At 48.1% G+C, this 12,504-nt stretch overlaps 1 protein-coding gene across 1 annotated transcript in view; it reads left to right on the top strand.

Annotated features, from left to right (window-relative positions):
• Positions 1-12,060, top strand: part of HRH3 (histamine receptor H3) — a 38,859-nt gene extending 26,799 nt beyond the window's left edge. Inside the window, exon 3 of the mRNA XM_054981424.1 lies at positions 11,176-12,060. Within this exon, the coding sequence (XP_054837399.1) occupies positions 11,176-12,060 (885 nt within the window). The remainder of the gene's footprint in view (positions 1-11,175) is intronic.
• The last annotated feature ends 444 nt before the right edge of the window (positions 12,061-12,504 follow it).

Genomic DNA, 12,504 nt, shown 5'->3' with positions numbered 1-12,504 from the left:
AGAGGTTCAAACTCCTCCTCTCCCCCAAAATTCACCAGGAGAGTTTGAGCTAATTTTTCTCTTTCAATCGAATTTGCCTCACGGGATTTTTGCAGGAATCTTAATGGGAAGGGAGAACGTTGGGTCCCCCTAAGAGGAAAGAAAGAAGTATTATTCAGCTATTTAGGACTCTAATCTGGAGAACCTGGTTTGATTCCCCACTCCTCTGCTTGAAGCCAGCTGGGTGACCTTGGGTCAGTTACAGCTCTCTCAGTGCTCTCTCAGCCCCACGCACCTCACAGGGTGATTGTTGTGAGGATAATAATAACACACTTTGTAAACCAGTCTGAGGGGGCCTTAAGTTGTCCTGAAGTTGTATATAAATTGAATGTTGTTGTTGTTATTATATTTATACTACACTTTTCTTCCCACAAGGGACCCAAGGTAGTTTACAACATCGTTTTCCCCCTCCATTTTATCCTCACAACAACCCTGTGAGGTAGGTTAGCCTGAGAGAGAATCAGCAACCCAAGTTTAACCAGCGAGCTTCCATGGAAAAGTCAACTAGATTTTACAATAATCCTTACAACAGCCCTGTAAGGAAGGCTAGTATAGGTATCTCTATAGAGCAGATGTGAGGTTCAGTTCACATATCACAAATGAATTTCAAATAAACTCTGATTTGCTCGAATCAGAATCGGGAAAGCCATCTTTATTATTTCCCTCAGGCAAATGTACGTATGCGCTCCAGCCGGCAAAGACTGGCAAGTGTAAGTGGTGATTGCTCAGATAATAGAATCCAGGGTGTCTTGTAGATATTCCCTCGAGTTGTTTATCTGCAAGCATCTCCAGCATAGCAGGGTAATATTTGGGGGTCAGTCAGCTGAACCTGTTGCAGAGAACTAGAATCAAGCAATGCAGCCTACGGCTCAGCTTGAACAGAACACAAAACCGTGGTTTATTTTAACCATGGTTAGTCTGAAACCAGAATCAGGCTTGCAGATGATCTCTCAATTGCTGGTTTCCTCTGGGCCAGGCACCTTCCCTCTGGCCATGCATCTCTGTGACTGGGGAGTGAAAATAATAAAAATAGCAATAACAACATTTGATTTATATACTGCCCTTCAGGACAACTTAACTCCCACTCAGAGCGATTTACAAAACCTGTTGTTGTTATCCCCACAACAATCACCCTGTGAAGTGGGTAGGACTGAGAGAGCTCTGAGAAGCTGTGACTGACCCAAGGTCACCCAACTGGCTTCAAGAGGAGGAATGGGGAATCAAACCCGATTCTCCAGATTAGAGTTCTGCTGCTCTTAACCACTGCACCAAACAGTGGTGCTGGAGGGATTTGATTAAATTCGAAGAATTTCCTAATGGTATGGTGAGTTCAACAGTGGAACAGTTTCCCTTGTGAGGTGGTTAATCGTGGAGGTTTTAAAGCATCAATCGGAAACCTATTTGAGATATTATATGGCAGAACTACAAGTGACAAAAGGCACAGATTGGACACTTGTCAGCTTCCCTCAAGTTTTGATGGGAAATGTAGGCATCCTGGTCTTGCAGCTTGGCTCTCTGACTGCTGTCCATTGGACTTTTCAACTGTCACTTGTCCAACATTCCGCCAAGCTGCCTACGTTTCCCATCAAAACTTGAGGGAAGCTGACAAGTGTCCAATCTGTGCCTTTTGTCACTTGTAGTTCTGCTCATAGTTGCAGTGCCTGCATTGGCAGGGAGTTGGACTAGATGACCCAGGTGGTCTCTTCAAACTCTGAGATTAAAAAAACAACAACAATTAAACCCAGACGTCACATGAAATCATGGTTAAGACTAACTATGGTTAATAAATTGATGCCAAACCACGTGTTTGTATTCTGGTTTGGATTCTGGTTAGTAGAGTGGCCAGCATGGCCTAATGATTAGAATGTTGGACTGGAATCTGGGAGACCCAGGTTCGAATCTCCATTCTGCCATAGAAGCTCACTGGCTGACCTTGGGCCAGTCACACACTTTCAGCCTAACCTGCGTCACAAGGTTGTTGTGAGGATAAAATGGGGAGAAGAGAATGAGGTAAGCTACGTGGGGTGCCCATTGGGGAGAAATAATAACATTAATAACATTCGATTTATATACCGCCCTTCAGGACAACTTAACGCCCACTCAGAGCGGTTTACAATGTTATTATTATCCCCACAACAAAATACCCTGTGAGGTGGGTGGGACTGAGAGAGCTGTGAAAGAGCTGTGATTAGTCCCATGCTCTTACCACTACACCAGGACAGGGTATAAATAAAGTGAATAAATAATAATTAATACATCTTACTAACCATAGTTAATTTAATTAAACCATAGTTTTGCATTGTGTCTGAGCTGAGCCAATGTGGGAAAAAACTAAATTATCAGCACCATCCACACGGTCTGATCATGGAAACACTGTCCACATAAGAAATGCCCAGGGATAAGAATCACCAGTGTTGTCAGAACACCTAAAGGGCATCTGACTGCTGCATTTACCTCCTCTCCAGTCAGCCAGTATTCTTCAACGGTGAGTTTAAACTCCCCAGTATGAAGAGATAAGCATGCAGTCGGCTCACAGTATCATCCATATCAGAACACCTCGCCTTAGGGTAAGCACCACGTTCCTTTTCTCCAGGAAGTGTGCTAGAGTTGGTGCTCAAAATAAGCTTGTCTCGTATGGTTAGTATCTTTCCTCATGTACTGGTGTGTGTGTTTTGGAAATGTATAATTAAAGTTTAAACAATTAAACAATTATTCACAAGGTGGAAATTATTCACAGCTAGGTGAAAATTGCTGTCCGTCACTTTTAATCTCCCCCTGGCTTCTGTCCTTTCCCTACCCACTTTGTAATCTGGAAGGCAGGGTTCATGGGAAACAAAAAGCAAGATCAAAAGCCTTGGAGGGCCAGAATGTGGGTCTTTTTTAAAAAATCCCCTGAATGCACGGATCTACGGCTTCCAGCCTTGATAAAAACTACAGATGGTAACCCTTTATTATTTTGGATCAATATTCCAGGCTCTTGGGACTCCTCATTTTCTTACTGTCCTTGAGATCCAATGAGACAGCATTTAGAAATGTTAAAATTAGTAGAAGGTAGTTTTCACACCTGCGGTTGGGATGATTGAAACTATATTTGAATGTACCTTTGCTACATCTGGAAGAACTCACCAGTGACTATTAGGAACCACTCAGGTGTAGTAAACGAAGGACCCAACTATTCCTGCCTGCATTCAGATTTACAGCCCAATCCTAACCCCCCAGGCAGCGCCATCGCTTGTGCGCCGGTGTAAATGGGGTGGCGCTGCACAGCACCCTATGGACTTTTGCAGGATAGTCCTGCTGGCACCCGAGCGTGGTAAGGTGAGATGCAGCGGCCCCTGGGAGGTCCCGCCTACCGTTTCTGACAACCCTGCTCACACCAGCCAATGGCCACACTGACATTCAGGCGAGGGGCAACCAGCGGCACACTCCCACCACCCAAAGAAAAAGGTTCCCCCTCCCTGAAAAGTAGGGCCAGATAGTAGGGAGCTGATCTCTGTTGCCTGGAGATCAGTTGTAATTCTGGGAGCTCTCCAGCTACCACCTGGAGACTGGCAACCCTAAGTAGTCCCCAGGTTCTGGACAAGCAGGTGGGGGAGGTGGGGCCATCAATAAGTGACAGGAATGCCCTTTGGGAACCACATGGGAGGTTGGGTGGCCGTTTGGAAACGAGGGGAATGAAAAGCATGCTTAGACTTGCTGTTGCGCAACTTGAACACATCACTGCATCTCTACAAAGCGAGAATGGGGGCTGGACCTTGACAGCCATGTCCCAGTACTGGGGAGATGCCCCCCTAGAGTGAACTGACAGACCCTCCCCACACCAAGTCCATCCCTGCTTCTGCAAACACATCCCCCACCCCCTGGCAGTGGCTTTCCACCTGCAGCGACCATCTTCCTGGCTTATCAGATGCCAGCAGCTCAGCCTATCAGAGAATGAAAGTCCTCAGTGCCTCTCCCCACCCCCCCACCCCGCAGACATTCATGGGCCACAGTTCAATTTCCACCCCACATTGAGAGGAAGAAGGGGGCAGGGAGGCTGGACGGGGTGCCACTTGATACATTTGTGGGGATGTGTGAGTGGGCGTGTGTGACAGGGTGTTGAGTGAGGGGCTAATGACAATATCAGTTAGGCATGCAAACACAGAAGTTTGTTGTTTTTCAACAAACTGGGAAAAGTGTCACCATCCCTCGGTAGCCAACACATTTTGAGCAGCCCTCATTCTGTGCTCCCAGGGATGAGGCAGAGATGCTGACTGCCTCGAGATATCACTTCCTGGGCTGGATCTGAACGACACTTGCAGAGGATTGGGGGAGGGGTTGAAGCAGACATGCTTGGTTGTCTCCCGGACAGTTGCGAAGTGCCTGCAAGGGAAAGACACACATGTGCAGCAAGTAACTCAGCCGAGCCAAAGCCCACACTCCAACATCTGAGAAAATGCACATAGTAGAGAGCAGCAGCGGGAGCTCCACAGGTGCAGCTGGTGACCAGCTGATGCAAGACCCTCTGGCAAAGAAGCGCTCTGCCTTGGGGTGATTTTACCTTTAAGGGAGAAAGTGAGCAGGTAGTTACAAACACCCGGTCAGGAGTAGTTTTCTGGGCATCTGCCTCTGGGGCAGGCAGGGGCTGCCGCCACCATCCTCTCCCCCACCAAGGCTAACCAAGTGATGGGGCAGCCAGCACAAATCAGCGAGCTGGGTTAGAAAGCGCCCCATCTTCCTCTTACCTGTAAGTGCTTCCTCGCTCCTTACTGAGATGGAACTTCAGAGTCAGATAACCTGCAAGGAAACTTGAGTGGTTATTGTTAGCCAGACAGTCTGGACTTTGCCCTTCTTCCCTTGAGCGAGTGCAAACTTCTCCCACGTTTCTCACTGAGTCCCCAAAGTGCACTCAGTGCCTGCCACTATGGGTACCCTCTCTCCCGCCTCATGTTCAAAGTACCCATGGCAGAAAGCAAATGGGCAAAGCTTTCAGCCACATGCTAACTTACCTGAGGTCATGGGCAGCACGGGCAGATGCTTTGTAGGGTGCGTCTGCAGGTGATTGGGTGCGAGGAGGGAGGCTCGTCCACGCCGGAAGCGCACACAGATTTGCTCCCGTGATAGTTCCCATCCTATGCTCCTTCAGGCCGTGGGGGTGGGGCTGGGCGCTCGGAGAGGGGGCTGAGTTTTCCGTGTTCAATGGGCGCCTATGGGCTATGCCTTGTTTTTTCATGGTATAGCTCTTTTGCGCCGCTGTGGGCATTCCCGCTTCTGGAAGGTCTTAGGGAGCAAACTAACTCTGGCCCCGCCCTCTGCCCTGCCCCCTCCTGCGCCAGCGCGGGGCCCTGCGCCGCTTCTCCACCTCCATCCACCCGCTCCCAGCGGCAGCCCGCCAGCATTAGCACGCATGGTGCCGCCACCAGCGGAAAGGCATTTACGCCCATGCAGGAGACAGTTCCACCGGCGCTAGCCTTAGTTCGGTCCCTATTCTCTTTCTCCATCCCCCTTAGGATTGAGCTGCCTATTGCTGCATGCAATAATTACTCAAGAATCAGGTACAGAATTGCCATTTTTTAATGCCCACTGCTGTATTAAATCCCTTGTTCTCATTTTTTTCCATTTTATACATGCAAGAGACAGCTGTGGCCAAGTTTTCCCCTGGGCAGCATTATTATGGGCTACAGGTGAGTGGCTGCCTCTTCGAATGCTTCCCTCGTGGAAATAAAAAACGGTGGCATGTATTGTGCCAGCATCGTTTGAAGACTTCTACGGAGTCTAAGGAGATTCCTGGCAACAAAAGTGGCAGGATACGTGTCTCCTTGTGTGGAAGGCAATGACAGGCCAGGAAAATAGTTAGGGTGAACCTTCGTTCCTGACAAGTGAGATTTCTTCATGCAGAGAATTTGATTTTCCAAACATTCCAGAACGATAGTGGGGCAACCTAGGAAATGCTATGCCATGCTGTTTGGCTAATTGTAAATGAGTCCAACAAAGGAAACAAGAAGGGGGGGGGGTGAGAGGAGCTTCTCAGATTACCAACTGGTCTGGGGGGGGGGTGCACTCTCCCTTTAACAGAGGTTTAATGCATGGAAATGGGCAGTTGAAACTTTCCATGGGATGGAAGTAAATAACATCCAATTAAGCCCTTGTTAAAGGAACGGGACATTTTTTTCTCCAGGACTGCTGGCAACCTTAGAAGCTGCCCCTTATGAAATGATGCTTTAATGACCAAGGCAGGCTCTCTAGGGCTCCTTTAATATTTTGTATTTAACATCATACATTTCAACACAGGAACTAATGAGCTAATCGAGAGTACTACAAAAAAACTCCAAATGTCAATAAGTAGCGTGCTATAGATACAGAGGCTAAAAGCTTTTTACATCAGTGATATAATTAATATTGCTTTTATGCAAATGCATCAAAGGGAAAATCAGAGTGAAGAGCACAGGTGTCCTTGAAGCAGATTCCACGCTCCCAAATTTTAACATTCCTGAAATACAAAATACAAATAACTTTGCTTATAAACCATTAGACTACTATCAGCCTATTTGTGGTTCAGGATCCTAACATGTGTTACAGTTGGACATGGCTAGAGCCAGCGTGGTGAAGTGGTTAGAGTGTCTGAATAAGATCTGGGAGACTCAGGTTCAAATCCCCACTCTGCCATGGAAAGTTGCTGGGTGACCTTTCAGCCTAACCTATCTCACAAGGTTGTTGTGAGGATAAACTGGAGGAGAAAGGTGAGCCACTTTGGGTCCCCACAAGAGAGGGGCACGAACCAAAATGCGAACCAAAATTCATGATGAACCAGGCCAGTTTGTGGTTTGCGAACCAGTGGTTTGTCAGATCCCATTCCTGACGAACTGCCACGAACTTTAGGCTGGTTCATTTGGTTCGTTTTTTGGTTTGTCACTGCGGACAGCCTGATGCCGATCAGTTTCCTAGGCAACAGGGGATGGACTTTCTGCAGACCTTCTGCTGGCCCGGAAGTGACCTTCTGCTGACCCAGAAGTGACGATTTTCTGACCTGGATGTAACGTTTTCATGAACCAAATGAACCAGTTCGCGAACCGGGGGCAGGTTTGTGAAAGTTCATAGTTCATTAAATTTGACAAACCACGAATCACATGGTTCATTTTTTTTCTGGTTCATGCCCATCTTTAGTCCCCATTGGGAAGAAAGGCAATGATAGATAGATAGATAGATAGATAGATAGATAGATAGATAGATAGATAGATAGATAGATAGATAGATAGATAGATAGATAGATAGATAGATAGATAGATAGCAAGCAAGCAAGCAAGCAAGCAAGCAAGCAAGCAAGCAAGCAAGCAAGCAAGCTAACTTTCAGGGTTCCCTGACCTGGGTAGCCCAGGTAAGCCTGCTCTCATCAGATCTCAGAAGTTAAGCAGGGTCTGCCTTGGTTAGTAATTGGATGGGAGACTTCCAATGAAGGCTGTTTCCACAGGCCCTTAAAGGGACAGCCCACTCACGGAACGCTGACAACATCTCCATTTGCAAAACGTCTGTGGGCCATTTGGCTTCCAGTTTTTTTAGCGCCTTTACTGTGACTGCGGAAAGTGCGTTCCCAGAAAAGGTGCCGAAAAAACAGAAGCCAAACAACCCACAACTGTTTTGCAAACGGAGCCATCTGGATCCCTGGGGGAAAACTCCCAGCATTCCATGCGTGGGCCTCACACTTTAAAAACGTGTGGAACCGACTAAAGACTAGAGTTGCAGAGGCAGGCAATGGCAAGCCACCTCTGTTAGTCTCTTGCCTTGAAAATCCCATCAGGGGTTGCCATAAATCAGCTATGATTTGAGGGCTCTCTCCACCACTACCTTTCAGGGTGGTTGTACGGATAAAACAGAGGAAAGAAGAATGATTTGAACTGCTTTGAATCCTCGCTGGGAGGAAAAGCTGAGTATAAATGAAGAATAGTAAATAAATAAAGTCAACTGGATACTCTTGGGAAGTTCAAGAAGGAATGATAGCCCTTTCCAGTTGCCTGCCTCCAGCATCCAGAAATCACTGCCTCTGAATATAAAGATTATGGCTTAGATCCCCTGGAGCTTTTCCCATGGACAGAAGGATTTATGATCACCGAGCACAATTTTCTCACCTTTCCTTTCCTGTGCCAGCCTGAAATGTCCCTCCACATCCTGCTCCTGGGGTCCCCTTCAAGAACAAGACTAGTTCAAAAATCAGAAATCCTTCCACCTGCAGAAAAACTCCAGGGAATCTAAACCTCCATTTGTACCTATTAGTGCTGAAAATAATTGCTAGACTTACCTCTTTTCACACACACTGAATAATGCACTTTCAGTCCAATTGCAAGTGGATTTTACTATGTGAAAGAGGAAAATCTATTTGCAAACCATTGCTAAATTGCATTGAAAGTGGATTGAAAGTGCATTAATTCAATGTGTGTGAAAGCAGCTTCCAGGACTTTATTAAGCCAAGCCATATGTACAAGCAGCCATTGACAGGACTTGAGGAACATAATCCCATAAACGTATTCAAATCCAGAGAATGGCTTTCCAGCCTTGCCAGGTAGAAAGAAGCATGGATTTCTAAGCTCAGGATGTTAGCCTGTCACCCTCTGATCTGGTCCTATGCAAGTCTGCCTGTGTATGCTCTAAAAGTGCCATAAAAATTAATATCATGTTTTTCAAAAGCAATGGACCTTTCGTTGAGATGCCCCTTATGACATAAGCAATCTCAGCATATTTATTTATTAACAAAGTATGGCCTTGTTAATGATGTAAGCCCCACTCACTCCCTTCATTGGAAGACGTATTTTCCCTCCAAAACGGTGAAGATTGCTTGCTGCGGCTGGTAGCATGTCTCTGGGTATAATCTTAAGTTCCTCTTGTCCCACACTTTAAAATATATATATTTCTGGCTTATATCCCAGCCTGAAATATTTGGAAGGGGAGAAGGGAGAGCCCAAGCCTTCTTTAAACAAAAAGGCACTAGAGCCTGGGTAAAGTTCAAAAGGAAACAGCAGATTTATTAAACAGGCAGGGTTGGTATATAGGTAGGCAGGGAAAGTAAAGCTGAGGTAACTTTTGATTGTAGAACAGAATACTTCACAAGCATTAGGCACAATAATCTTCTTAAAGATTAGAGTAAGTAGTTACAGATCTTAAAAATGAGAGACTGGTAGTTTCAAACTTAGGTTACCTTAACAAGGTTCCTTCATAGATTTCAATTTTCCGCTTAAGTGTTCTGACTTCAGTACAGCACTCTTTTCCCTTTACACTAGGTCTAGGATCCTCCTCAGAGTCACACACACCCCTTTAAGACTCTGGGCGTACTTAAGTACTTTAACTAAAGTCTTCTTTAAACCTAAAGCTGTCCCAGTTATGAGAAACTTTTCCTTTTTCTTCACACAGATGGCCCCTCCTTTTCAGACTCCAAACTTCAACTCTTTTTACAATTCAGTCAGCACCAACTGTTACCTTCTCACTGGCCAATCACAGAGAGGGGGAACAGCCTGTCAATCATTCTCCCTTCAGGCAGTTTTTAAAAAACTCTTTCCACTCTTTAGGTACTGCACTTAGTAAACCTTTCATTTAAGAAAGTCAGTTTGGTGTAGTGGTTAAGAGCAGCATGACTCTAATCTGGAGAGCTGGGTTTGATTCCCCACTCCTCTGCTCAGGGGCGGCCCGCTCATTGAAGCCAGCCCAGCAGCTGCCTCGGGGTGCTAAGGCACCAGAGAGGGCGCCAGCAGCGCCCGATCTAGGGTTGCCCACACCCAGGGCAACCCTTGGCTGACTGCCTCGCCCGCACTGTGTGATGACGTCACTTTGGTGACATCATCACGCAGGGCGGATGGAAGCAGCATGCGTGGTTGAGAAGCTGCCCGACCCATTCGCCTCCCCGCAGGCGAATGGCGTGGGGGGCCTCGCAGCCCCCCGCACTGCTTTTGCCTGCTCCGCAGGACCGGGGGCAGCCAGCTTGCTGCCCACCCCCTGCCCTCCAGGGCAGGTGAAAGCAGTGTGGGAGGCTGCGAGGCCATCCGCACCATTCGCCTCCCTGCAGGTGAATGGCGCGGGTGGCCTCGCAGCCGCCCGCACTGCTTTCACCTGCCCCGCAGGAGAGGACAGGGGGTGGCCAGTTTGCCGGGCACCCCCTGCCCTCCAGGGCAGGCAAAAGGCAGTGCAGGGGGCTGCGAGGCTGCCCACAGCATTTGCCTCCCCGCAGGACAGGGGGCGGCTGGCTTGCTGCGCACCCCCTGCCCTCCAGGGCAGGCAAAAGCAGCGCGGGGGCTGTGAGGCTGCCCGTGCTGCTGCCTGCATGCTCCGGCAGCTGGGAGCTGCTCCCGGCGCCCCCTCCCTGGCGGCACTGGGGCAGACTACCCCCTGCCCCCCATAGATCTGGCCCAGGGGCAGGGGCACATGCCACAAAGCTGATACCACTGCTGCCAACCAGGAGCGCATACTGGCAGCGGCAGCATGGGGCAGCTGAGCGGGCAGCCTCCCGTTCAGTTGCTCTGTGGGCCAGGCGCAGCTGGTGGCCAGGGTGGCTGGCTGCGCCTGGCCCACAGAGCAACTGAACGGGAGAGCTGGAAGGCACCCCCCCGTGCACACGCCCAGCCCTACGTGATGACATCACACGCAGTGATGTCATCACACAGTCCAGTGTGTGTGCGCACAGAGGCAGCCCTTAAGCTGCCTCAGGTGCCAGCGACGTTGGAGCTGGCCCTGCCTGCTTGAAGCCAGCTGGGTGATCTTGGGTCAGTCACAGTTCTTCTAGTCCCACCCATCTCACAAAGTGATTGTTGTGAGGATAATAATAACATACTTTGTAAACCGCTCTGAGTGTGGCATTAAGTTGTCCTGAAGGGCGGTATATAAATCAAAGGTGGTTGTCGTTAAAAGCCCATTCCGTCACACCTCTGTTTTCATCCACGTTCTTCATTTCCAAACAAGTTCCAGGACATTCTCCTGAAATGGTGAGCTGACCAGAGTTCGGGAAAAAAAATGAGGGGCCAGTGAACATTTGAGTATGTGGCAAGAGAAGATCTAACTCAGAAACGCCAAAGTCATAAGAATGACATTTGGCTAAATGCTGTTTCATCTCTGGGTGTTTGTATCTCCATGCCTTATGGCCATAGCTGATGGAAGTATTTCCTTTTCCCTCCTTTGCAGGTTTCATACAGAGCCCAGCAAGGGGACACCAAGCAAGCTGTGTTCAAGATGACAATGGTGTGGCTTTTGGCCTTCCTGCTGTATGGACCTGCCATTATTAGCTGGGAATACATATCTGGTGGAAGCATCATACCTGACGGGGAATGCTACGCCGAGTTTTTCTACAACTGGTATTTCCTTATCACAGCCTCCACTATCGAGTTTTTCACCCCTTTCCTTAGCGTGATGTTTTTCAACCTGAGCATTTATCTCAACATCCAGAAACGTACCAAAATCCGCTTGGATGTGCTTCACGAAAACCAGAGCCAAAACTTCATGGAGGAGATGGAAACGAGTCCAGAAACAAAGCTCTCCCTGAAATGCTGTAAGTGGGAACAGAGAACGCCGGCAGAAACCTTGGATGTTCCAAAATGGGACCTGCAAAAGGAAAACGCCCGTGAGAATGTAAAACACTCCCAGGCGTCCAGCACAGAGAGTGCAGGGCCTCAGAGCAACAAAGTGAAAGCCTCTTCCAAAAGGAGCGATAAGAATTCCACATCCACCCTCTCCTTAGAGAAACGGATGAAGGTTGTCTCCCAGAATGTTACGCAACGTTTTAGGCTTACCCGGGACAAGAAAGTAGCCAAATCACTCGCCGTTATTGTGGGCATTTTTGGCCTCTGTTGGGCACCGTACACGCTTCTTATGATCATCCGAGCGGCTTGCCATGGCCATTGCATCCCCGAATTCTGGTATGAGACCTCCTTCTGGCTCTTGTGGGTCAATTCTGCCATCAACCCCGTCCTGTACCCGCTGTGCCACTACAGCTTCAGGAGAGCTTTTGTTAAACTCCTGTGCCCCAAGAAATTAAAGATTCAGCCACACAGTTCTTTCCAAAAATGTTGAAAGTCACTTGAAAAGATTCATTTGTAAGTTAGAAGGGACAGCTCCTTTCATGGGAGTTTGAAATATGAGGACGAGAGAAGCTTCGGGGGGGGGGCTGGGTTTTTAATGGTGGGATGCTGGTGCGGGATGTAAGCGTTATGATCAAAGGGTTCCAGGCAGACATGCTGTTTCAAGCTCTGATCTCTACTTTCACATACACGAGGAGCGCTTGAACATTCACAGCTAAACCGATACTGATGCTTAGCAGGGGGGGAAATGAAAGCAAGAGAATCTCTTATTGATTAAATAGCTTGCCAAGATGTCTCAGAGAGGCCATTTTTAGCCCTCCCAGCCCAGATTCTTTAACCACGGACAGAACCAGGGATGTTCTACATGCATCCATGATCTAGCACTGAACTATGCCCCTTAAAACCTTTCCACGATGCGTACCCCAACTAGGTTGGC

This window comes from Eublepharis macularius, chromosome 5 (assembly GCF_028583425.1).
Source record: "Eublepharis macularius isolate TG4126 chromosome 5, MPM_Emac_v1.0, whole genome shotgun sequence".
In the NCBI taxonomy this organism is placed as follows: Eukaryota; Metazoa; Chordata; class Lepidosauria; order Squamata; family Eublepharidae; genus Eublepharis; species Eublepharis macularius.
Note: the sequence above shows the minus strand (reverse complement) of the source record. Positions and strands in the feature narration are given on the sequence as shown.